General features: G+C 43.4%; 1 protein-coding gene across 2 annotated transcripts in view; it reads right to left on the reverse strand.

The window, feature by feature from the left end:
• Positions 1–25,358, reverse strand: part of TRAF6 (TNF receptor associated factor 6) — a 41,224-nt gene extending 15,866 nt beyond the window's left edge. The window contains exons 1-2 of one of the 2 annotated variants that reach the window (XM_075927505.1): positions 25,209–25,358; positions 11,291–11,621 (exon numbers count right to left, since the gene is read on the reverse strand). In XM_075927505.1, coding sequence (XP_075783620.1) covers positions 11,291–11,592 — 302 coding nt within the window. In that variant the 5' untranslated portion in view covers positions 11,593–11,621; positions 25,209–25,358. Of the gene's footprint in view, positions 1–11,290; positions 11,622–24,813; positions 25,172–25,208 lie in introns of those variants that run through there. The other variant, XM_006124469.4, reaches the window with a different exon arrangement.
• Between the last annotated feature and the right edge of the window lie 2,525 nt (positions 25,359–27,883).

A 27,883-nucleotide genomic window follows, 5' to 3' on the forward strand; every position in this document is an offset into this window, starting at 1 on the left:
AACAGAAAAAAAGGGAGAGGGAGAGGAGAAAGAAAGGGAAAAAAATCTGTCAATTAAAGTGTCTGTGTTAAATGAGGCTAAAAGAGTAGGCTTTAAGTGCCTGATAATTAGCCTTTGATGTCATTTGGGTGTTGAATATAATAGCCCATCCAGTTCATATCTTTATTCAGGCCATGCGAGATAGTATCTAATTTGCATACGAAGGCTAGTTCAGCAGATTCTCTCTCTAGTTCAGTGTTTCCCAATTTTATTTGGCCATGGAACCTCTAGGGTTTCCTTAAAAAAAGGCCCCCAGCACAATTTGTCAAGGGAAAAAAGCCCCAACGCAAAAAAGCTCTGTCTCTAAGAGGAGGCGGAGGAGTGCCAGCTCCTCACGGAACCCTTACTTTTGCTTCACGGAACCTTGCGGTTCACAATTGGGAAATACTGCTCTAGTTGACTCCTGAAATTGCGTTGTAAGAGAATAGCCACCTTTAAATCCATTATGACTACCCGGGCAAGTTGAAATGTTCTCAGGTTTCTGTGTGCTACTATTTTGAGTATCTGATTCACGTCCATTAATTCTTTGTCATAGAGACTGTTCAGTTTGGTCAGTATCCATGGCAGAGGGGCATTGTTGGCACTTGATGGCATAAATAATATTAGTGGATGTACAGTTGTATGAATCTCTGATGTGGTGACTTATGTGATTAGATCCTGTGATGTCACTTGTGTAGATTGGCACCGGGGTTTAGTGTAAGGGTGGTGTGACATGAAATAGCTGGAAAGAATTTGTTTCAAGTTAGGGGGTTGTCTGTAGGTGAGGATTGGCCTTTTCCCCCATGGCCTGTGAGAGAGAGGGATCATTTTCCAGGATAGGCTGTAGATTGTTAACGATGTGCTGGTGGGGTTCAAGTTGGGGGCTGAAGGTGATGACCATTGATGTTCAGTTATTTTGTTTGTTGGGTGTATCTTGAAAAAGCTGATGCCTGGGTACTCGTCTGGCTCTGTCAGTGTGTTTTTTCACTTCCCTGGGTGAGAATTTAAGTTTTTAGGAATACCTGATAGAGAGCCTGTAGGTGTTTGTCTCTGTGGAACTGAAGCAAATGCAGTTATAGCCTGGGGCCTGGCTGCAAGCAATGGATCGAGTAACGTGTCCTGGATGAAAGCTAGAGGTATATAGCTACTGACCATTATTCTCACCTACATGCCTCTAGCTTTCATATAGGAAATACATTAAGAAAATTGAGATAAAAGTCAGGTGCCCAAGGAAAGTAAGGAGCAAATTTGTCAGTGAAGATAATTAACTACTGGAACAATTTACCAAAAGTCATGGTGGAATCCCCACTCATCACTGGCAATTTTAAAATCAAGCATGGATGTTTTCCTAAAATATATGCTCTGGAAACTATTTTGGGGGAAGTTCTATGGCCTGTATTATGCAGGAAGTCAGACTAGATGATCACAATGGTCCCTTCTGGCCTTTGGATCTATGAAAAAAAGGCAAGTGTTAGAATTAAGATTAGCTGTGCATTATAAAACAGTCTTTAATTACATGGTCATATATTCCCTGCTTTTGCATATCCATAAGTCCCTGCCTTATTCAGTACACAGGACTGATTGTGCTCACTTAATGAGAAGCTACTCTATATTTCATGTTGTACGTATTTGCTGCTCCTCATTCAAGTTCTTTTCTGAATACAGAATTAACTTCATGGCTTTTATATGAATATCATCTCTAGTCTGAGTACTTCACAAACACTAATGCAGGGGTGGCCAACCATGTGGCTCTTCACTTAAAGAAATGCGGCTCTTGGTAGCTCTGCACATGCGCCCCAGCACCTGAAGGGAGAAGTGTACGGCGGTGGCAGAGGCTCCAGGCATTGGGTTAGAGCGGGGAGGTGAGATGGGGGAGGAGGGAGTGGAGAGAAGCTGGGAGTGCCTGGCTCTGGGGGAGGAGTGGGTGCATTGGGTTAGAGCCAGGGGGCTGGGAGTGCCTGGTTCTGGGGGAGAGGAGGCTGAAGCACCTTAAACTCAAAGTCTTCATGGACGCAGAAAAAGGCAGCCAACACAGATGTCGTATTTAAATTCCAGGGCAAAAAAAGAATCAGCATGTACCTCGTTTACACTTTGTTTCTTTAAAGAAAATGCGGGGGCTACGTCTTCACTGGCACGTTCTCACACAAAAACTCTTTTGCAGAAGAGTTCTTCTGCAATACCTCTCCCCAGAAGAGAGCGTCTACACTGGCATGTGCTTTTATGCAAGAGCATCCATGCCAGTGTAGACGCTCTCTTGTGCAAGAAAGCTCTGATGGCCACTTTAACCATAGGGCTTTCTTGTGCAAGAAATTCATGTTGCCTGTCTCTACTGGCCTCTTCTGGAAGAGCTTTTGTGCAAGAGGGCTTATTCCTGAGTGGGAGCGTCAGAGTTCTTGCGCAAGAAGCCCTGATTTTATACATCAGAACGTCAGTTTCCTTGCGCAAGAACACACGGCCACTGTAGACAGGCAGCAAGATTTTGCTCAAGAGCGGCTGCTTTTGTGCAAGATTGCATCAGTGTAGACACAGCCAAAGGCTATTGTTTGCCAGGCTGAAGCAATTATTCTGAGATGCGAGTCTCTCCCCTTATCGTTTTTGAACCTGTCATATTTGCAGTCTGGGACAGACCTGAATTTTTAGAACTGTAAAAAAGCCAAAATCTTCATAATTAAATAAATAAATAAACGAGGAAACCATACCAGAGATCAACAAGATGGACTGAAACAGGCACTTCAGATTGTGCTAGTTTACATCTTAGTTCAGTTTAATTTTAAAAAACTCACAGGATGCAATAGGGCAGTAGTGTTGAATTTAAAATACACGATGGAGATGCTTTTTTTTTTTTTTTTTTTTTAAGTGTGAGAATATTACTGTATTTGTAAAGGATTTTTTTTTAATTTGATGTTTTTGTTCCTTGTCAAGTTCTCTGAAGATCTATGGACTGGCTGTGAATTTAAGTGACTAGAGACATTTTTATTGGTTTGTGTCTGAAATGTCCTGTAATGTTATTTTTATCACTACATTTTGTGTATTCTGTCTATATATAGAAATATAATACATGGCTCTTCACAATCTATCTACAGCTATTTTGGCTCTTCATCTCTGACTGATTGGTCACCCCTGCACTAAAGCATCGATCGTCACAACAGATCAAGAGTATTCACTAATTTTGGATGCCAAGTTTGAAAAGTGATTAGGATCTGATTTTTTCAGAGTATTTAGCTGTTTATACTTTCAAATACATGCCCACTGACTTCAGTTGCAACTGTGAGTATTCAAAATTCTGAAAATCAGATCCCAGGGTTTCAAATCAGGCATCCAGAAAATGAGGAAAACACAATCAGTGGCCACCTATGAAAAGTTTAAGTGACTTGCCCAGTCTCACACAGGAACTCAGACAGAGATAGGGACAGAATCCAAGTCTTTAAGACAGCATTCAACTAACTGCCTAAGCCATAAGATCTTCCTTTTTCTCCCTGTAATCCCCCTGTCCCCCTCCATTCACTATACACCTTCCAATGTCTACAAGGAGTGACTTAAATGACAAATAGTCTGGTAGCACTTTAAAGACTAACAAAACACATAGATGGTAGCATGAGCTTTCGTGGGCACAGCCCACTTCTTCAGATAACCGGAGTGTTGGATGTCCATAACAAAAAATAAATGCCTGTAGCTTTCATCGCAGATACATTTCTCAATCTACTGTATACAGCCAAGCCCTAAAATACAACTGGATTTGCTCTAATCCCACAGACAGAGACAAACACCTACAGGATCTATACAGAGCAGTGTTTCCCAAATGGTGCTCTGCGGAACCTAGGGGTTCTTCGAAGCGAACATAAGGGTTCTGTGAGAAAATTCTATTATAACAACATTTTATGATTTAAAAAATAATATTTTTGTACACATTAAATGTTATTTTTGTTTTTAATTATGTGCAATTAAACTAATCGTAGATCTCATGACCTTGTTTAGCATTTGTTTATTATCCTTACTTATTTGTGGTCTACTTTTTCAGCTCCATATCTAAGACTGTTATTAGGGGTTCCACAAAATTATTTCAAGTTTAAAAGGGTTCCGTGGCCAAATGAAACTGTGAAACACTGATACAGAGCATTCCTAAAACTGAAATACCCACCAGGAAAAGTGAAAACACAGATTGACAGAGCCAGAAAAATACCCAGACATGAACTGCTTCAAGACAGACCCAAAAGAGAAAACACAGAATTCCACTTGTCATTATCTACAGTCCACAACTTAAACCCCTCCAACACATTATCCACAATCTATAACCTATCTTGGAAAATGATCCCTCACTCTCAAAGGCCTTAGGGGAAAAAGGCCTATTCTCACGTCAGACAACCCCCTAATCTGAAAATCCTTTCCAGTAACCACACTACACAGCTACATCATAAGCATCCAAGAACCAACCTCTGCAATCAACCGTGATGCCAACTCTGCCCACACATCTATACAAGCAATTTCATCACTGGATCCAACCACATCAGCCACCAAATCAGAGGCTCATTTAACTGCACATCCAGTAATGTGATCTATGCCATCAAAGCCCCACTGCGATATATACTGGACAACTGGACAGTCCCTATGGGAAAAAAATAATGGACACGAATCAGATATCTGAAAAGGCAACACAAAAACCTGTTGAGGAACAGTTTAACCTCCCTAGATACTCATTAAGGGATCTCTAAGTTGCTGTTTTGTTTCAGACCAATTCCACAAGCCATGAGAACATAACATAAGAACGGCCGTACTGGGTCAGACCAAAGGTCCATCTAGCCCAGTAGCCTGTCTGCCAACAGTGGCCAGCACCAGGTGCCCCAGAAGGGGTGGACAACGATCAAGCAATTTGTCTCCTGCCATCCTTCTCCAGCCTCTGACAAACAGAGGCCAGGGACACCATTTCTACCCCCTGGCTAATAGCCTTTTATGGACCTAACCTCCATGAAATTATCTAGCTTCTCTTTAAATTCTGTTATAGTCCTAGCCTTCACAGCCTCCTCTGGTAAGGAGTTCCACAGGTTGGCTATGCGCTGTGTGAAGAACTACTTTCTTTTATTAGTTTTAAATACACAGGGAAGTATTGGAACTCCACTTCATTCTCAAGTTTAACTCTCATGCTAATGGTTTAAATTGCTAAATTGGTTGGCTTGCACATTATCAACCAACCAACGGACAAAGGTGCCAATGGTTCTTGATGTCGCTGTAGAATCTGGTGTTAGTACTCTTCCTTTCCTAGTGCAAACTAATGGTTCTTATCAGTCTCTTAACGATTTAGTCTTTTAGATGCTAATAGACTATTTATTGTTTTTTAAGTTTTTCCTGTTACAGGCTGGCTCAGCTAACCCTTTGAAATGTATCTACCCAATGTCCTCCTCCCCCCGCCAATTTTTTTCCTCTCCCCTCTCCCTCCTTTATTCTTGGTTCTGGACTTCCAACACTCCGGTCATCTGAAGAAATGGGCTGTGCCCACGAAAGCTCATGATACCATCTACATGTTTTGTTAGTCTATAAAGTGCTACCAGACCATTTGTTGTTTAAGTTTTTCGTGTTACAGACTAACTCAGCTGTCCCTCTTAAACTACAAGAATCAAGACAACGGTCCTATAGACAACAGCCTCTTAATGCGACACTGATTAACTCCATGAGTATTGTCCATCCCATGCACAGAATAGGGCAGGAAACCTAAGGAAAAGACAGTATGTGATCGTGTAATTAAAGACTATCATAATGCCCACACAAGGGTGACAAATTAAAGTTGTACAGGCAGTTCTTAATTCCAGTATTTACTAAGTTCTGAGTGCTTGACTTTACAACCATAACGTTTTAATGTAGTTTTTATGGATGTTATTTCCTAGGTTTTTAAAAAGTAAACCAACCCCCACCCACCAAATTCTGTCTTGTGGAAACATACTGATTTTTACATGAGTCAACTAAAAAGGTACTAACCCTGCTGATCCACAACACAGAACTCAGCTTCTCACTTTGCTCAACAGCACATAGTAGTAGTATGTTGCTGTCCTCTATGTAGGAATGTAGGCTAGGCATGTTTTACTATTGGATTCCTGTGAACAAAAGTATCTCTGTATTCGCGCCCTACACCACAGGCAGAGAACCATTGGTGGGAAGCCACACACAACTTGGCTTTAAGTTGTCTGAGTGGGAGGGGCCAGGGGATTGGAGCACTTTCCTGGCGCAGCTCCCATGGGGGGGGGAGGGGAGAAAGCGGGTGCACTCATTAGCCACAATTTCCGGCCAGTGGGAGTGATGGAGGTGGAGCCTGCAAGAGCTTCCCTATACGACTGTCCCCCCAGCAGGGGTGGAGGAGACGGAGGGGCGAGGAACGGTAGCACGCAGAGCAGCTTCCTTCTCCTTGCTAGGCAAAGTCTGCCTTACATACTATCATCATAATCTTGATACAAAATATGCCTTGTCAGTCATTATTTGGAAACTAACAGCTTGCTGCTCAATATTATGCACATAAAGTTATAAACTCCTTCTGCATGATGAAGTGTTAGCACATGTTCAAAACCACGCAGCCCTGACCCGTCAAAACTTGGTACACAGTTCTATCCTAAACAAAGACATGCAAATTCAAGTAAATACACATTCAAGTAGTAAACATCCCATGAGCCAACTAGAGGGGGAAGTGGCAGGACCCAGGTATACTTGGGAAGAAGAGCATGCAGCCATCTTCAGACTCCATGTTGCCTTCTTTAGTGCTCAAACTTTGCTTTAATGGGTAATCCTTGAAAGAATCTAATTAAAAATGGTGGCTCGATTACAAAACTGAAGGACAAAAACACTCCAAGGCCGTGGTCACCAACAGGTTAATCGCAATCGACTGGTCGATCGCGAGGCCTCGATCGGTCGATCATGAGGCATCCTGTCCCTCCCATCCCCGAGAAGCCCCACTACCTACCTCAAGTGAAAATGGAGGTAGTGTAGGCTTCCCGGGGATGGACAGAAGTCCCGCAGCTTAGCGCCACTTCCAGAAGTAGCACTAGCTGCTCTGCTGGGTGTACTGCGGGAGGGAGCATCGGCTCTCTGCACTGTACAGGAGGGGTAAGTCAGCTCCAGGGGAGGCGCGCGCACGCGCGTGGGGCGGTCGGCCCTGGGGCAGGCGCGCGCAGGGTTTCCCTGCACCAGGGAGTGGGGGTGGGGGTGGGGGGTGTCGGCCATCGGCCCCGGAGCAGGCACGCGCTTGTTTCCCTCTTGGGGGATGGGGAGGGAATCCTGGGAGGAGGCAGATACAGGGGACTCTCTGCCTCCACTGGCACCCCACTCCCCAGCCACAGAACTCTGTCCCCACTCCCGTCCCCAGCAACAGAACTCTGTCCCCACTCCCCTGTCCCCAGCCACAGAATTCTGTCCCCACTCCCCGAACTGTCCCCACTCCCCTGTTCCCAGCTACAGAACTCTGTCCTTATTCCTGTCACCCTATTCCTGGCACCTTGTCCCCTGCTGCAGAACCCCATCCTCTGCCCTCCCAGCACCCTGTTCCCTCTTCCCTGCCCCCTGCCACAGAACTCTGTCCCCACAAAATGTATAATTATAAATGCTTCATTTTAGATTTAAATAGCATGAATAAAAAACAGACCATTTATTTCATAACTATAAACACGTAATTTTAATTTTATAAATCGCATAATTTAAAAATAAACTGTTTATCAGAGTGTGTAAGTAAGCGCTGGGGATAGCAAGTGATGGACAGGAGGAGACTAGAGAGGGTGGGGGTTCAAGGAAGGGGCGGGGTGATAGATCTTCGCCTGTTTGGAGATTTAAAAAGTGATCTTGGGAGTAAAAAGGTTGGCGATCACTGCTCCAAAGCTTCCTTTGCTCTCACCTAAGGAGACAAAGGAACCAACCCCTGGACTCTGGGGGAGATCCTGATCTGAGAACTTGGTCAGCCATGTTACTGGGAACATGTAGCAAGGATTTTACTGTAAACCAAGTCTACCTTTAAGTTTTAGCTCACAAAAAGCATTTTATCTCTATTTCTCTTGTAATTATTTCTGACTTTGATACCTCATATTTGTACTCACTTGAAATCTCTTGAAAAATAAAAAAGTTTGTTTAGTTACCATCTAAACAAATCCAATGTCATGTTTCAGCTGAGCAGTCTGGTAACTCCAGTTATAAGTAGTAAACTGTTGACTATTGAGCCCTCAACAAAGGAAACAGACATGTAATATCTGAAAAGAGGGCTGTACAATGCAGAACACAGATTTTTGGAGAAAACTTGGGAAGAGGAGCATGTTGGGGTCACCTGCAAATAGTAACCAAGGCTTCTAGAATCCTGTAGGGATGTGAATAGGTAACCAGTCAACTGGCAGCCCTCCTGGGGCTGGAAATTAAACATGTTTAACCAGTTCACTGATTAAATGGGATTTTACATCGCTAGGAGCTTGTTGCTAACTAGCTGCTGGGGTCAGAACTGCTGGGCCAAGGCTGTTCCTACACAAAAGGTGGGCAATAATTTTTGATAGGGCACACTCCAAGAATTTGGGAAGTGGTCAAAGGCTGCACTCTTCCATGATATTAATGGAACTCTGGGTAGAGGACTGGGGTGGAGGAGGAAGTTTAGGGTCTGGGAAAGTGTATGGGTGGAAGAGGAGCTTATGACCTGGGGCACGGGTGCACGAGAGGCTGAAGGGGTTTGGGTTGTGACCTGGGGAAGGGATTAGGAAGTGGGGATGCAGAGTTTGGGTTACATGGGGTAGGGGTGCAAGAGGGAGGGCAGAGAGTTGTGGAGAGTGAATGGCCCAGGTGTCAGAGGCAGACTGTGGCTGGGAGGTGCTTATCTAGGAGTCTCCCGACCAGCAGTCCAGTGGGACCCTTAAGTTGCCTCCCTACCTTCTACACTCCTGCATGCTGCTCAGAGTGGCCAGCTGCAGGGGCCATGTGCCTCTCTGAGTGGCATGAGCCCCAGAGGGGTGGGGAGACCTTTGCATGTTGCTTGACCTGCAAACACTGCCCAGGCAACTCCTATTGCCTGGTTTCTGGCCAACAGGAGCTACGAGATTGTGCTGAGGGCTACGATAGCACATGAAACCTCTGCCCTGCTGAGCTCACAGCCCCCTCAGCTAGCTGCTCTGGGCAGTTTGCAGAGGGAGGGAGCTGCTTGAGGCTCCTGCTGAGCAGCGGGTCGATTGAACTTTACCAGCCCCCTACACTCAGTGTGTGGCCTGCACAGTGGTGGGATGTTTCTGAGTAGCCCCGGTTGTGATGGAATCTACAACAGCAAAACACTGTAAGGCACCTAAGGGTGTGTCTAGACTACAGGGTTTTGTTGATAAAAGTGGACTTGTCGTCAATAAAACTATACCTGCGTCTACACTGCCGCTGAGTTCTGTCAACATGTCGACAGAACTCAGCAGTTTTGTCAACGGCTCTAAACCTCATTCTACAAGGAATAATGCCTTTTGTTGACAGAGTTCTGTCGACAGAAGGCGTTATTGCATCTATGCTGTCCTTTGTGTCTACACTCTCATGTTGACAGAGCGGCTTGCTTTGTCGACAGAACTGGGTGTAGTCTAGACTCTCTTTGTTGACAGAAGCTTTGTCAACAGTATCTGTTGACAAAACTTCTGTCAACAAAAGCCTGTAGTCTAGACATATCCTAAGATTGCAGGACAGGCAGAAAGAACTGCTCATTGTTCTGGACTGTACGTCGGAATGGGACAGTTCCACAGTTACTTGCTGACAGAGGAACACCAAGACCCAGGAATCCTGGGTTCTATTTCAGGTTTTGAGAGAGACAGACAAAGACAGACTGACTCACTGTTCTGTCCTGTTCCCTGCCCCAGGCTTGCTTTTCTTCCAGTACTTCTCACTCCCTGGCTTGTCATTTAAGTCCCCCAAATGCTTTCTCCCCGCTTCTCAACACCCCTATTCCCAATCCTCTGCATTCTAGGCAGGCAGCATCCTTCTCCTCATTGCCTGGGTAACCGTGGGGAAGAGGTTGGGTAGTGAAAGCAAGTAATCCTCCTGCTCAGTTCCTGTACCTCATGCCAGCAGCCCTTTGCTATAGGAATGAACAGCAAGGTAAGTCCCACTCAGCCTTACACAGCATACCTAATGCAGATGAAATCAGAATTTAGTTCCCAAATACATTTCTACTGAACTTGTACAAACTGATTTTTAGAGGCTCATTACTTGATCAAAGATGGGCAAATATTCACAGGGAAGGCAAAAGGCACATGGTTGACTCCAGGGTGATCTGTGCGCCAACTTTCAAGTCCTTGCTAGAAAGCAGGGAATTTTGAGGCCATGGCCTAAAGATTAAGAAACTGAAAACAGAATCCTATAATGGGACAACATTAACTACAGGTTGAACCTCTCTAATCCAAAATTCTCTCATTGAGAAATGTCATCCAGCACAATTTTAGTTAGCTGGATGTCCACTTTTCATGGGTGTGGCCAAGTTTCCTGAGGTCCCATAAAGTTTGTTTACAGCCATCTATCCTAGCTCTCAGTGTTCTGTTATTTAGCTCTTATTTACCCTAATTTATCCCTTACTGTACTGTTAGAGGACATTTATCAGTGGAAGTGATGCTAGACAATATTGACCTCCCATGGTCCAGAAAATTCTCTCGTTTGGAACCAGTGAGGTTGTTTGGAACCTGCAGAGGCTCCAGGTGCAGCTCCCATGGATCCACAGGCCCGAACCCTGCAGCCTCCACTGGCCACAGTTCTTCATTACTGATCAATGGGAGCTGCAAGAGCAGCGACTGAAGGCAAGGAGAGCCCTGTAGGGAGAGGACCTGGCAGGAATTTGCCTTCCCCCTACTTATTTCCTGTGGTTCCCTCCACCCGGATTACAGAGGTTCAACCTGTTTAAGCATTGCTAACTAGGCCACCTATAATACAGCATCTTTAAAGATCAGAGGGGTAGCCGTGTTAGTCTGAATCTGCAAAAGCAGCAAGGAGTCTTGTGGCACCTTATAGACTAACTGAAGTGTTGGAGCATAAGCTTTCGTGGGCAAAGACCCACTTTGTCAGATGCATGCATCTGTCCAAGTGGGTCTTTGCCCATGAAAGCTTATGCTCCAACACTTCAGTTAGTCTATAAAGGTGCCACAGGACTCCTCGCTGCTTTTGCATCTTTAAAGAGATACTCAGTTAACACATTGAAAATTCAAACAAGACATATATAATGTGTCCTCACAAGTTGCATTTAATTATGTTGCCACTGAGCTGCCACATTCAAGTCAATATTTTCCTTAAATTCAATTATCATGCACACCTTTACCTTATTGATTTGACAATGCAGGCTTTGCAAAATCGGTGTCCACATGGTGTCTGCACTGCTTCACGTAGAGCCATCAAACAGATGGGACATTCATATTTATTTTCCAAGGGGGGATCAAAGTCCACATCATATCCTTGAATCTCCTCTGTGAAGGAGTTTGGAAGGTTTCCAGTTCCACTGCTGACAGAGACACTTATGCTGTCTTCTTTAGCTCCAGCACAGCATGCACTAGCCATGGCTGCACAGCAGCCAGACTCTAGTTCTTTGGCTCTATAGCTGTTGTCACTGTGTAGCAAGCTCATAGTAATGAGCTGAATATTCAGCTGATGCTCTGAAAGAACAAAGAATTATATGTTAAATCAAGTATTTTAATAACTGGGTTTCCAAGTCCATTCTCCCTCCCACACTCAGCCCTCATCTTGAACATAAGGAGGTGGAGATGGCTCCTGAAAAGTAAAACCTTCAGCAAAGGACTACTTTTTCCACAGACTTAACGTCCCTTCTATTCCACATTGAAATCTTGCAGCCTGGAGGGGAGAAGCAGCCTTAAGATCTATTAACCACTCTTGCAGTATGCGCCATCTCTGATTTGTCATCGTATTTCCATCTCACAAGAAAACATCTTCTATTAGAAAGATTCTCCAATATTATTTACCCACCAGAACACCTGCTGAGATAGTCTGTATGAAAAACGTTGTACAAAACATTTATTGTACAAAACAAACTCAGCTTCACATTTTGTGACACTAAGTCATATTTGACATTTTTAGGAAAGTAGGTCTTGTGGTTTAGGTTTCAAATAATTTGATACAAGTATTCTGGATGAACATCAGTGAATAAAATTGGAGTACAAGAAACTTAAAGTAGATGCCCAGCTGCAAATGCGAGTCAAATACTGTTGCTGATATAAAAATCTTATCAGCACTGCAACATTTTCAATTTAGTCAGACTCTACAAAACATGAGATAAGGGTCAAATTTCTGCAGTACCATCTGTAAAGGTTAGACACAAACTAATAGTACTCTAAAATGTTTTCCTGATCTCCTGTACCTCCTCCAATATAGCTGGAAAAGACAGCATCAAAACAGGAAATTAATCCCATTTACCTGCAGAAGGGAGAATGTTGTTAGCAAAATTAGTTTTTCAAATGCTGCTCTCAGACACATTGAACTCATATCAATAAAGCTGATAAAGGCTAGTTTCTAGTGTTCAAAGCTTTAGGAACACTGCCAACTCTTCTCTGTATTCATCATTGAATTCTATTTCTTTAAAGCCCTCCTGTCCTTTTTAACAATACTTTTGCAAGCCTGGTGCAAAGAGACTCTTTCCAATTTTGTCATTTATTATTTCTCAAAGATAGATTTTCTTCTTGTACATGAAACCGATGCTGGTTGGGTCACTGTGAAGTTAGTTTTGTTATTTTTTTTATTGTCACTTTGCCTAAGGATATAAAATCCACAGAAGCATGGCATAGTGAGTGTAGCTAGACATTTTTTAAAAAAATAAATAAATTGAGAAGTCAAGCATTCAAAGGCTAGGGCATGCCAGAATTAATGTTGCCTGTGTGACCTTAATTTAGCTTCAGTTACACATTTATTTATTTATTTGGACCCCTGCCTCAGTCAACACAAAAGACTGACGTGCTGGAAGTTAATCGGAGTAGCATACAGAGTGAGGCTGTTGTCTGTATGGTCCCTGTCTCACTGACTGCAGAAGCTGGAAGGTTAATGATGAACACAGCAAGGGACTGCAGAAAAAGACAGGATGATTTTATGATTAAGGAAGTTAAATGCCATCCTAGAGGACATCCCTGCCTCTATCAACATTCCTATGCAAAAGACACTTAAACCAAAATGTTAAGAAGTGGCCACTGATTGTGTGTCCATTTTTGAGAGGCCAATATGAGACACCTGGGGAAGTAGAGAGGGCTCACAAATCTAACTGAGGCAGATTGGAACTGTGCATTGAACACAAAAGTACTACAGAAATGCTACCAAAAAAGGCATCTATTAATGACAAATGTTAGGCAAGCTAAAACACAGCAATCGATGACATTACAAACACCATCTTTAACAGGATCAGAAGTATAATTTTGGCCAACTTAAAAGTTTCTAAAGGTCAAATCTATTATATTATGAAAGAGTCCAAGTTCCCATGGTTGGGTCACTTAGGAATAGACTGGAAATGGCTTCATGGGATACATTTTATGAAATAATCAGTCTCTGGCATAGGGAATGCATAGAAAAAATTAATAGGGCTGTCCATTCCTCAGAGCTAATTTCTAGTCACTCTACTTATACTATTTAGTTGTCAGCAGGAGGACTGAAGGGGAACAACCACCTTCTCAGTGTAGTTTGAGTGGTAGAATTTTAACATCAATTAATTCTGAGATGCATCATTTTTAGGATAGACTACATGGAATATTATATCACAGTAAATGGTTTACAGATTTAATTAATAAACTGCACAATGATTTTGGGTTCAGGCTGCTAGAAAACTGCAACCTCTCTCCCCCTCAGTCATATATACACACTCACACATATACATACTTCAACTTAGCATGTAGGATCTACTGGGATGCTCAAGTTAAGAGCCACTGGATTTGTAAGATTAGGGTTGGGGGTTCACAGAAGGCCTTTCTCTGGAATTTTCCATCACTGCTTTGACAGTTGGAATTTGCTGAACCCAAAGGCACCAAGTTTAATCTAGCCACTCAGTCAGTTGCCTGAAAAGCTAGGCAAGGCCAAGTTGTCAGGATGGGGTATGTAGTTCTTAAGTTTGAGACTGTCTGTTTTGTATGCTTTATATTTTGTACAGGTGTGCTGAGGTGCTGACAGGCAGATTCCTCTAAAAGGGACTACAGGCAGTCCCCGGGTTACGTACAAGATAGGGACTGTAGGTTTGTTCTTAAGTTGAATCTGTATGTAAGTCGGAACTGGCATCCAGGTTCAGCCACTGCTGAAACTGATCAGCGGCTGATTCCAGGAAGCCCGGGGCAGGGGCTTCCTGTAGTCAGCCACTGGTCAGTTTCAGCAGTGGCTGACTTGGGGACGCCTGGGGCAGAGCAGCTGGGGTGCTGCTGGGTTGGTCCAGTAGCGCCGCCGCTCCTCGGTGCTACTGAACCACCCAGCAGCACCCAAGCTGCTCTGCTCCAGGCGCCCTGATTGAGCCGCTGCTGAAACTGACCAGCAGTGGCTGAATCAGGACGCCTGGGGCAGAGCAGCTGGGGCGCTGCCGGTTGGTCCTGTAGCGCCGCTCTGGGCTGTACCACAGGCGTCCGGAGCAAAGCCGCGGAGCACGGGGGCAGCGGGACAGCCCAGACGCGCCATGGCTGTCCTGCTGCCCTCGGACTCCGCGGCTTTGCTCTGCTTTGCTCCCCCTCTCCCTGGTCTGCAGGGGACGGGGAGAAAAGCCGCGGAACACGCGTGCAGCCCAGACGCGTCTGGGCTGCCCGCGTGTTCCGCCGCTTTGCTCCCCGTCTCCCTGGTCTGCAGACCAGGGAGACGGGGAGCAAAGCAGAGCAAAGCGGCGGAGCACGCGGGCAGCGGACAGCCCAGATGCGTCTGGGCTGTCCGCTGCCCGCGTGCTCCGCCACTTTGCTTCCTCTCCCTGGTCTGCTGGAGACCAGGGAGACGGGCCCCGTTCGTAACTGCGGATCCGACATAAGTCGGATCCGTGTAACTCGGGGACTGCCTGTAGTACCAAACCCCTGGCTTCAGATACAGATAAGACCAATGGTGAGATGGATCTGTTTACAAAGATTTGTCAGTACATATTTGCAAGAGTGCAAGAGCCATTCACCTCCATGCCCCAATGAGACCTCTGTGGACTGGTCAGACATGTTTTTCTGGTACAAATCAGTACTTGTGAAGGTAGAAGGGAAAAAAAATCAGAAAACTCAAAAGGGTTTAAATTTCAGGGCTTGTCTACACTGGCAAGTTTTGCTGCCCAAACCCCCTTTTTGGCAACAAAAACCAGACAGCATTCACAATGCAACGGAACAGAAGTCGCAAAAAAATGCCCAGTTTCAGCAACAAAAAAATTCCACCTCTGAGAGGGACTTTTGTCACTTCCCCTCCCTTTACTGTTGACAATCATACAGTGTGTAGGACAGTTAGTGATGGTGGGTATAGCCGTTAAACAATTAACTGATAAGCCTAGAGTTATCAGTTAATCCAAAGAACTAGACCCAACCCCTCCCACACTTGCCTCTGATACAGGAATTCAAGAAGTCAAGCTGAAAGTAGGAAAAGAAATTGAGTAGGCTTTGTATTTTCATCACAAGTATGAGTATTCCTTCTATTTCATAGAATAGCATCTGTTAAAGACAGATCTCTTCCTTGTGATCATCATTTTATCATTCTGGAAAATCCTGTTAAAGTAGTACTTAAGGAGAGGAGGATTTTACCCAGTATAATATGAACAGTTTATTATGTACAGCACTTTACAGTTTCTACAGGAGTTTAAAGCATTACCCTTACTCCTTCTCCAACATGAATTGCTTTCCTGTGAATGAAAGCAGCTATGAATAGCTATGAACCATTCAGTCTATGGGGAAAAAAGTCATCTTAATGGATGAGTCAATGCAACCAATCAGCATCCTATTATTGCATAAAAATCCCTCATTTAAATTATACACTATTACTCCATTCTTATATATAGCCTTCCATCTGCACACCTCCAGGAGATTTATAAAAGGTGGCCATCTGTTTTTACTGTACTCTGTTTTTTATAGAGGGGAAAAATTCAGGCACACAAAGATAATCCTTTTCACAAATTAATCAAATCAGATTTTAAGTGAGTTGTGGTGCAGTTTCTTCCATCACCCAGGCTATGTTTACACCACAAGGTTTCTGCGCAAAACCTAGCAGAGCATCCACACGTCAAGCGCGTTTTTGCACCAAAAAAACCCCAGTAAATCGACAGGACAGAAGGCTTTTGCCGGTAGTGTTATTCCTCTCCCCACGAGGAATAACTCCTTTTTCCGCTACAGCTCTTGTGCAAAAAGGCATGTGTGTATGCTCCTCAGGGGTTTCTGTGCAAAAAGAGCTCATCAGAAAAAGCACAGGTGCTCTGATGGCCATTTTGTTAATGGCAATCAGAGCTTTCTTGCGCAAGAGCGTCCATGCAGTGTGGACACTCTCTTGCGCAAAAGCACATTGCTTTTGTGATGTGCTTTTGAGGTGTGGATGTGCTTTTGCGCAAGATCTCTTCCACAAAAAGCTTCTTGCGCAAAAACCCTTTGCAGTACAGACAAAGCCTCAGTGACCTTCTTTTTAGACAAAACAAAATTAAGTCCCTCCCACATGTCCTTACAAAGGAGAGCGGAGGTTTCCAATTCTTAAAATGTGCAGTGTTGCTGATTAGACAGTTGAAATAAAAAAAATACATGAAAGACTTGTTTAAAATTAGGGTGAAGTAGTTTGTGTTTAAGTGAGTTTCTTTATTCTTTGCGTTTGAGTCGGTTTCCTCCTCCAAAATGTGCTCCTACTCCTGCACAATAGTACTGGAATGGTGCACAAAAAGGAGACATATCAACCTAGTATTGTTCACTATAGGATTGAACACTTCTCTCTTGGCTGACCTGGGGCAGATAATAAATTGAACAGTGACATTACAAAAGCAGTGTATGTGCGCCAACATGGTCCTCTCCTGAGGAATTTCCCTTCGAGGGGAATTTTACATTGTTTGTAGGCCAGGTGAAGAGGGTAGATTTGAAAATGTAGGATATTCCAACCCTACACCAAATATAACCCTTTCTTTTCCACTTCTAGACTGGAGAATAAATTCCCAGTGAAGTCTTAGGAATCCTTCCCTGATATTCCGCTCATATTTTTACCCCCTTCCCTCCTGAACAATACTTCTGTGGTCACATATTAGCACTATCATATCATACAGCTTAAGTCTAGAAAAATGATGATTTCTTAGCCATGGTATTCCTTTAGTTATCAGCGGGACTTGACAAACCATGGCGAAATCTGCTTGCCAGCACCGCACTGCGCATGCGCGCCAGACCCACATTGCGCATGTGCGCGCCACCGATGAACAGGGTGACCGGCAGAAATCTACGCATCAGAGGCGAGTAGATTCACTGATTTGTCAAGCCCTGGTCATTAGAATAACTTTGAAAGGAGGTGGTACAACCTCCCCAGTGACAAGGCCATAGAATTTAACAGGAACAACTGTTCTCTCCAAGCATACCTTATCAATATGCATGTTCATAGATCTCCGCAACCAGAATTTGCCTGCAATTTAGAAGCCTGGACAAGTTACATGGAATGTATTATATGTACAGTATGGCCTAAACTTGGGCTATTTATTCTTGGAAGAGTAAAGGCAATACCAAGTTAAGCAGTTCAGACTATATTCTGTTCCCTTAAACATCTGAAACAAAATTGGAGTGCATACACATGTCTACAAACACACACAGTAACTCTTCCAAAAAAAGGGAACAAGCTGAGAATTAAACTCAGTAATGCTTCTCTTTTTAAGGAGCTAAGAAGGCTGGCTGTGTAGAATTCTTAGCCTGTGTGCAAAATAAGATGCACTCAGATTTGTCCTACAGATGATCATTTTGACCATTTGACAGAGAGCCTGAGGAATTCACCTTTAAGGGAGCAGGCAGCTTGTTCAACAGTAGCTAGAGAGATGCTTTCTGAGCTGAGTAATCAGGTATGCCTTTCCTGATATAGCAGCTGACTGCTGGTGCTGGTTGACACAATTTGCGAGTTTACTCAAACTGCAAGCATCAGGGAAAACTACTCTGATAAAAATAGAGAATGCAACGCTGAACACTTCTCTGTCAGTCCCCTCCATAGGTCCAGAGCACAGATCCAGAGTAAATTTTAGGACTCCAAAAGCCCATCAGTATTGGCTCTTCTGCTTTCAAATAAAACTGCAATTGAATTTTTAACCAGCAGGTAACTTGATGCTGTGAAGCTACTTGCACTCCTGCACTATGAAGCAATGAGGCTAAACAGGAGATGGGTGTCAGACCAGAAGTCCTGGCTGTTGCGTGAACGTGCCTCATGATTCACAAAAAAAAGAAAAAAAAAAAAGAAAAGAAAAGTTTCAAAATTCATATGGCCATTTCTTTAGCTGTGCAAGATAAAAGTCTATATATTAACTTAATTTCATAACACGGCAAAGATTTAAGTATTTAAAACAAAATCCTCCAAGTTCAGGTAAAACAATAATTTAAATGCCCAATCTATAAGTCACACAACTAGTCTCTCTTTTGCACTCACAATACCTACTGAAGCAGGTTTTTTGTATATACAGGGAGGGCACAAAAAAACCACAACAAAAACCACCACATTAAATAATTACACTTAATTACACTGAGAGAGAAAAAGATAAAGGGAGTAACAAATCCTATTGTTATTCTCCACACATTGTATAGGACATGTGTTTCCTTATACTCCATGTTTGGTATGTAGCTTACCAGCAGCTCTCTAAAAATCAATATAAAAGAGATTTATTAGAAATTATAAAAATCTAAAGTCACATATACTAGACACTAGGAATTTTCTATAAATGTTTATTATTTCTCTGCCTCAGGTACAGGGCTGAAGAAGAAAAATACATATTGACTAGTCATCATACAAGGAAAAAAAAATCAAATATGGAAAATATTCTTCCAATACATATAAGGAGTATGGAAGTTACTAAACAAAAATCTGTGCTTTCCCTACTGATGTCAGTAGAGGTGATTACTTCAGTGTCAGGAAGGAGATGGTTTTGTGCCAGATACAGGTTTGGGAGTTTAGATTGACATTCTAATTCCAATCTCTCCCACAAATTTGCTGTGTTACTTTGGGCACCTTAGAATTCAATCCTATGAACGCTATTAAAAGGCATATTAGTCAGTGGGAATGTTACCTGAATGAGCACTATATGCAGAAGAAAATGCACAATCAGGTCCTTATTCTTTGTACCTCACTTTCACCCTATTTGGTTATAGCAATGCAAAACGTGTTGCAAATTTATACTAATATTTGTAAAACACATTGAGAGCCTAACAGGGAAGGTGCCAGAAGCACGAAATGTAACATTACATTCAAACAGAGCATATGAAGAGCAAAAAGCAGAATTTCTGTTCTCTTGCTAACACTTTAGTAAAGTTTTTCCATTTCAAATTTTTCCTTGAGGCATCAGTTCTTTACTCGTGACAGTTAAAATTCCCTAATCTCTCTGCCAGTAACAACTGTGTTTAAATATTATTTAACTGTCAACCTGGGACTACGAAAAGGAGAAAATGTTCTTGCTCGAGCAGAAAAAAAAATCAAACAGCAATAACTGATGTCTGTAACACTTCATTTCGATCCCAGTCATTGGTGCTGGGTATAACTGCTCTCTCTCTAGGCTTCTGGGAATTTCTAAAAGCTTTCTAGCTAGTTTCTCTTTGCTTGCAGAGATGTTGACCATAGTTTATGATTAAGTAATTGCATACTGAGTGTTACTTAGGAGATTAGATATGAGCCACTCAGTTATGCATGTAGCTTGGGAGAGGGGCCAGATCTGGGCTCCCAATCCTTTTGATCCAGCTTGTGCCCACCCTTGTGGCAGGGAGCATCATCGATCAAAGCAGCTGGCTGCTCCTTGTGGCTTGTGCGCTGCATGGAGGGGACTTCAGCACGCTGCCCCTGCTGCCAGCAAAATCTCTGAGTTTCTAGAGAGCTAAGGAAGTTTGCTGGGGTGAGGCAATGCAGCACAATTTCACAGCTCCCATTAGCTGGTTTCTGGCCAATAGGTGTTAGAGATTTTGCTGGTGGTGGGAGTAGCATGGAAAGCCTCTCCTTCCCTTCTTCCTCCCCTGCAGACCCTCACATGCACAGCCAGCCAGCAATCTGGGGCAGTCTGAGTAGGCTGCTGGCTGGGAACTGCTTAGTTAAGTGCCTCTAGGCCACAGCCTGCCTCTAGCACCCCGACCCCTCCTTCTCCCAACTCCATAAGAAAGTGTGGCCCTTGACCACTTTACCAAAACCTTAGCATGCACCTCCCCACCTCAAAAATTATTGCCCATCCCTGATGTAGCCTCTCCCTGGAGCATGCATGTCCTGGTTAATTAAAAAAAGTTTGTGTTTCACTTTTCTTGCTTTAATAAAATTTCTTGAACAGGAGGCAAGTGATGTACAAAAATGCACTCACAGTCCAAGGCAGACTACTAAGAAAAGGATCTTGTTTCTATTAAGTATTCTGTAAATGGCCCTGGAGTGACTGCCCATCAATATCTGATGGCAAATACAGTGAATGAATGCAATTAAGAAAAATGTTAAATAAAGAGCCATGACATCCATTTACACTATTTTTTAATTTGGTTGAAATACTTCAGCTATATTCAGTTCCTCAAAATAATACTTTTCTATTGCACTGATAAATAAATACAGAGCAAGTGTAATTAATGACACACAAAGGATGGTTCATAGAATAGGGTGCCAGCCTGGGATGTAAAAAACCAGGTTTAATTTTCTGCTCTGCTACAGACTTGTGTGATCCAGTCTCTCTATTCCATAGTTCACCATACTAAAACGGTTCTGTAAGGATTTATATTAAAGATTACAAGGTGATCAGACGCTGTGGTAATGGGACTGATACAATTACGTAAGGCAGGTTGTGCTTAATGCAGACACAAACTCTTCTGATCCTGAAAACACTTATGTGCAGGAATAGTTTTATTTATACAGCTAGCCCTACTGACTTCACTAGGAGTGGCAACGTACTTTAAAGTTAAAAATATGCACATTTGCAAGATCAGGACCAAACTCCAAGGTTCTACCATTGATCTGCAGAGTGACCCTTGTCAAGTCTTAGTGCCTTATTTAAGGCATCTTCTAACCTCATAAGATGGTTGTGAAAATTAGTGTTTGTAGAAATGCTATGAGACCTTTGGATATGAATACATTATTATTAAACAACTGAAATATTCCTCCTCTATTCACTCTTTACTTTTATATCCCCTTTGGCAGGTTAATTATAAGAGCAATAGATCACTTGTGTTGCACTATATGTTTGTACGGCCACTAACACAATGGAGTGCTGAATTAACTTGGGTTTCTAGGCACTATTGTGATCAGAAAAATAATTAATCCAGCACCTCACAAATAGAGTTAAGATCATTAAAAAACAAAAGAGAATATCCCCAAAGATTTTTCACAAAATTAATTCTAGTAGTAAATTTATTTGCAGTATGACTTTAAAAAAATCCACATTGTTTTACATTATTAAAACCTGAAACCTAGCTGGGTGTTTCTCTTCTCATTCACTAGTGTCTGGGGGAATACCAGAAAAGTTTAATTGTGATGAAAAACTGGATAAAAACATGGAAGGAGCATCAGACTGATATGTACATAATTTGGGCAAGGAGACTTATTTGCTGGCCATCACCAAAATAGTTGTACCGCTTTCTTAAATATGCTGAATAAGTGAATAAGCTTTCTCCATACTATTGAGATTAACTCTGTGGTCCTTTCATGCTAAAAGTGAAATAACATGAATGAAGTTCATGGACTACATTGCTATGATTCTTAATATTAAAATTTATTCACAGGATCTGTAGAAAGATGTTGCTTGCTAGAATTCTTCACAACATGTGTACATTTGTCTTCTCATATGGAAACAAAATCCTATAACTTGAATGCAATTGTAAACCATAAAAATGACTTAAAGGGGTACCAAGTTTAGGACAAATCAAAAGGTGATATTCTAATGACAAGCACTGCTATAAGCACTGTGTTTAATTATGTAATGTAACTGCTGAAAATACAGTGGTTACAATGGGGGGAGCTGGTGTGCACGGGGAGCCGGCTTAAAGTTAGCTCCCTGGGGCCCAAACTGTAGTCTCCGCAGGGCATGGGAGTGGGGAGCAGATGGCTCTGTAGGAAGTGGCGTGCCAAGAAAGCCAGCTTTGCTTCCTGGGCACATGGAGTCCCACAGAGCCACCTCCCTCCCCACTCCCACTGTTGTCTCCGATAGAGACAGAGGAGGGGTGCATATAACCATGCATATAACTATGCACATTAACTGATGAGCCCATATAAATGGTTACACTTTCACATTCTTAGCTGCTACTAAGCTAGACTGCTTCCCAAACCTATATATTTTTAAATCTTTACCACTGAGGACAGCATTCAGAACGTTAGTATTCTGTTGATGAGACAGACAGAATTCACATTGCTCATGAATTAGCAGATTGGCTGTTGTAGCCAGACACGAACCCCAACTTGGTTTCACCCCCCCCCCCCCCAGAGAGCAAGAGAAAGGCAGTCAGCCTTTGATGCCCTGGGAACACAGGTGTGCTGCCTGTCCCTGACTCTACCATAAACAGAAACCAGACAGTAAATGGGCTAGCTGACGACCCAGGGCCTCCCGCCGTCCTCATGGCTAGTACCAGTAATTGACACGCCTGCATTGTCCCAGGAGAGGAATCTTCGCCCATCACATACCAGAGGTGCCCATTGTCTGCATTTTCCCAGGTGTGAATTATGCTTTGCACCCTTAGTGGGAAACTTGGCATTCAAAGCCATTTTTCCTAATTGGCCACTTGAGACCAGGAAGAAGCCTACATGAGCCAAGGGGTATAAAGAGGGATATAGTAGCCCACCCCATTTGAGCTCCAATTATCTATAGCTGCTGGCAGGTATTGATTGTCTCCCGAGGTCTGTGGGACGCCCAACATCGCCCTACTTCTTCCCGAGGGATTGAGAGAAAGACGCTGGCCACGCCAAGTCTGGAATGCAGGGGTGAGAATATATACTTGCTAGGTATCTATTTGCATGCATTTAATAAGAGCTCAGAGAACCAAAAGGGTTTCATGGTACCTATAAGTGACTTCTTAGTGTAATTTCTGTCCTGTCCTTTGTAGTGGCTGTGTTATCTGTAACACAGCAGCAGCATTTAACAACTAAGTTTACCCTGTAACAATAAAATAGTAACTGTTTAAGCTTTAACCTGACTCCTTCAGTTGCTGTAACAGAACCAAGCACAATTTAAAAGAACTTCAGCCGGTCACAAGGGACTCACTGCCCTGACTGTTGGCTGACAGCTGTGAAGCGCTAAACATTTGTCAGAGACATACCTAGCCTCTGACAAGGTGGCTTCATTCTTAATCACTTTTAATATGTGTTATGAACACCTTACGTGTCTATGAATTACAGACTATCACTTAATAGGGGGAAGGTGTCCAGTCATCTTAAACAGTGACTGTCAAATCAGGTTAGATTGCAATCTGATCAGGTTTTCAGCTTTCTTGCCTCAAATCTAGAGTCATAATTACCTTGTTTAAAGCAGACTATATTAAATGAAACTAGAGTTATTGCACCCATACCTCTTATTCCTCTCCATCTGTGTAATAAGTTAAGACATTTATACTAGGTAGTGTTTCCTTTCCCCTCCCCACACCACCAATATTAATCCTCGCATCAAACACTGAGAACTGCAAACTCGCATGTGGTCAGACTCTTTTTGAATACTGATCCCATGAATGTCAGAAAAATACTAACCCTGTATTAAAGCCTGGTCATAGTTTAACAGATGAAAAGATAGAGAGAAAGCTCAAAAGAGAATCTACCACCAGTTTCTATTCTCAAAGCACCAAACAAGTGCAGAATACTCATTTTAAAAGCCAACATTGGCATTAGAAAACTAATAGAAGGCAACAGTGATCAGCTTCAAGTGAGAAAATACACAGTATCTATCCCATGAATTTACCCCAAATAAAAACCCTTCAAGCTACTGTATTTAGTAAGGAAAGTAAATACATTTTGATACAATTATCAAATACCTGTAATCAAGCAACTACCATTCTTGAAAGCAAGTTACATGCTCCCTCAGATCTCATTTCTAAAAGCACTTAAAGCAGCTATTATCTCCATTTCACTGACAGGAAAATGGAAACAGATGGAGATCAAGTGATCTGTCCAAGACTATACAAGGATTCTGACAGAATTCGATTTAGAACTCAAGGATTTTTACAGCTAGTTCTTCACTCAAGCCATTAGAGTGCATGAAAAGAAGTCCATCTGGATATCTGGGAAAAGGATCTACTAATCAGAAATATTCCTCTCAGGCAGAGCAATACAATCTTAATCTCATTGGGGCTTGCTCTGAAGTGCGAGAGAAGACTCTGGCTCACCACGTCTATAAACACAGATCAGACTAAGGCCTGGGTCACCATTCAAGGGAGAAAAAAAATCATATTGTTTCAGAGAAGCCAAGACCGGAGAAAGGGCCATTGGCGGTCCTCTAGTCTGACCATCTAGAGAACACAGGAGTTCCTCAAAATAATTCCTAGGGACGATCTTTCTAAACATCAAATTGTAGTTTACAGGCTGCCAGCGTGGGAGCAGGCATCCTCCCCGCGGCTGCTCATTTGTGCCCGACGATAACGAAAAGTGATGACAACTCCAGACGGGAAGGAAGTTCCGGCTGCAGCAAGTGCCAAGCTGCCGTAGCCACTGGCCCGGGGTGTCCCTCTCCCTGCCTGGCCCCCACGCTCACCCCTGGCCCCGCGCACAGGGACTCACTGGCTGCGACCGAGGCACCCGACGGCGTCTCTTCTCCAAGTTAACCAGAGCGGGCGGCTTCTCAGTGTTCATCCCCGCGGCTCGTCACCGGCCGGGATTCCCCCCGCGCCCCGCCCAAGAGGAACCCCGAGCTGCGGGCCGCGCTTAAGGACAAGCCAGCCCGGGCGAGCTCCAGCTCTCCCTCCCGCCGGCGCCCCGCGCAGGGCTCCAGCCCGGAACCCAGGCCCCCGCTCGGGAGACGCCGCGGCCCCTTTCCTAGCCGGGGAGCCCAGGCCCACACACCGCAGCGGGCGCCGGAGCTGGGAACCGAACCCGCGTCAGGGCGGGGAGCCGCCCAGGTCGCTGGGGTTGGGGGAGGCGCGGGTGGGTTCCAGGGCCCCCGCCCGAACACTCACCCTCCAGCCGAGCCGCCACCTCCAGCTGCTGCCCCAGCCACTTCCGGAGGAGGAGCGGGCGCCGCGGCCAAGAGGGACCCGGAGGGAAGAGACGTCACCACACAGCGCTCCCTGCGGCTTCCGCCGGCTCTTACCAGCCCGCGCAGTAGCAGCGCCCCGCTTGGGGCGCTAGAGGCTGCTGTGCAGGAGTCCCTGCTCTGCCTGAGCCTCCCCTTGCAGCCGGCTGCTGCCCGCCACCTGCAGCCTCTAGCGATCCCTTGTCGTTTCAGCCTAGCCAGTATAGTTGGTTTCCGGCCGGCCCATCTGCAGCTCTCTTGCCTCATTCTCCCCGTGCATCGAGGCTGAGGAGTGCAGCAGCTGGCAGGGCGCCTGCAAGGAGGTGTTTCAACCCTCATTGGAATGACACTTCACTCCCCTTTGGGCACCTGGGCCTCCCCCACTCTGTATCTCCTTTCCTCGTGCTGTAGCAGGGGGATATAAAACACTTTCTGATGAACGAATTAGCTCCTATTTTCTTTTTTAAAGGGTCGTGTGTTCACACAGAAACACCTATGCCGCTGCATGCTTACATTTCTACATGGAGTCACACAGCTGTAGGTTGCAAAAGAGACACCTGTACAAACACTTGGTTATTTTTGGCCCAATTACTTCAAACACATATATGCTTTATTTTAAGCAGATGTGCAATTCCATTGGTTTCCAAGTAATTCTTTGTAGAATGGGGCCTTTGGTGCACAACGATGGTCATTGTGCACAGGAATCTGAATAGAAAAGTGCTCCTGCTTTTTATAGTAATGTTCTAAAAGTGTGTTGTGACCTTAGTATGAAATATTCTATGTAAAGGTATGTGTTACAGTGGTCAGTGCTTCTATTCTCATCCGACCACATAGCTAACATATTCCAATGTGATTAACTGCCCTCTGTATTAGGTATCCCCACTGACCAAAATGTTGACAGCAATTATCTCAAGAATTTGTGAACACTTCCTTTTGAAAGTACTTTTTTGCAGCTATATTTTTTGGGTGGGCAACTGGGAAATTCCTTTTCACTGTAGTTTTTGTGAGTAGGCTCCCCTTTCCCGCCCCCAGACTTTCACTCCTGCAGTACAAATGGTTCAGCTCCACCAGTACTAGGAAGAGTCTTCCAAGAAATTAAGAAATCACCTGATAAGTATTTTATACTAGGAAGAGGAAAGTGATACCATAGACAAGGCGCTTGTTGGTTCACCACAGTATTATCTAACCTTGTTTAAGAGTGCTTGGTTGAATGAAAATGTTCTGTTTAGAATTACTCCCGCGTCTTGTTTATATGTCAACAGTGCCATCTTGCGGTAGATTCATAAAGTTGCCTTGCCACTTCAGGAAGGGGGAATGCAAGTGAGAATTAGTAATAGCTCTGCTTAGGAAACCCTAAATTATCTTTTATGTTTGCAAAACCAGAGGAGTATATTCAGTTTTCTAGGCGGAGAGGTTATTTTTAGAAGCTATCATTTTTCATTAATCTCCTCTTGCTTTGGAATTAATATCATGTGCATTTTATATATTGCCTCAAACTGTGTATAGGATGCAAACGCTACAACAGTTCAGGACAAGAAGTAGAGAAGAATAGAGTGTTCAGTTGAAATTGCAGGGGGCAGTTAGGGAGCCAGAAAGGAATTAGTAGGGAGGGGAGCTCTCCATTTTCTCTCTCTCTGATCAAATACCGAACAGTAGCCATCAATATTTGTTAAATAGGGACTCCACGTCCAAAGAGTTACCAGCCTTTGGACTTCATGGGATCATCAAGATTTAGACTTTGTTATTAGCATGCACCCAAGAGGCATGTAAGGTTTCTGCATATTTCTGCCCCATTAAGGGTATCTGGTAAAACTGAAGACTGGAAAGTCTTAATCTTCCAAACAGGAGAATAAAATTTGCAAAAATGACCAAAAAGCTGCTATACATTTCAATTTCCAGCTTTCCCTTAAGAAGTTTGGCCTTGAGGAAAGGAGTTGGCTTTGTAGGTCCATAGCATAGAGGTGATCAACATTGGCAGTAAACACAAATTTCCATCCAACAGTTGTCCTTTTTGTTAACATTTGAAATTTCACTTGCATCTTTTTTGAAAATTCAAATATGGTAACGCTAGTTAAAATTTTGGATTTCAAAAATCTGCAACCAATTCAGAGATACTTTTACAACTGTGTAATTGAGTCGGAATGATTTTTTTCTCCTACTCCTTCCACTGTCAGTGGTCACAGGAGTTTAAAAATATATAAGGTAGCATCATCTATGCCCAACTTCTGGCCCTGGACCTATGAGAAGTCAATGCTTCTTTCTGATTCTGGCTCCAACTTTGGATCTGTTTGAAATTTTATGAAGTCTATATCATGAAATTTTCAGAAATATCAGCTTTGATTCTAAGGCTCAGTACAGACCCATTTTCCCAAACATGTTAGTGACTTTTTATTAAAATGGTTATTGACGTTTTACACTCCCAAACCTGGGTTTCAGGGTATGCAACATTTTGAATACTATTTCAATGAAGTTTTTTATACATATTTCAACTGAAAAATGTTTGAGGAAAGTTTTGGAAAAAACAATTTAAAAAAACATTCTTTTGGATATTTTTTTAAAGAACAAGGCCGTTTTTTCAATGAAAAAAATCAATCTGAAAAACTTCTATCCAATCTACAT

The sequence above is a fragment of the Pelodiscus sinensis genome, chromosome 4 (assembly GCF_049634645.1).
Source record: "Pelodiscus sinensis isolate JC-2024 chromosome 4, ASM4963464v1, whole genome shotgun sequence".
NCBI classification, from domain to species: domain Eukaryota; kingdom Metazoa; phylum Chordata; order Testudines; family Trionychidae; genus Pelodiscus; species Pelodiscus sinensis.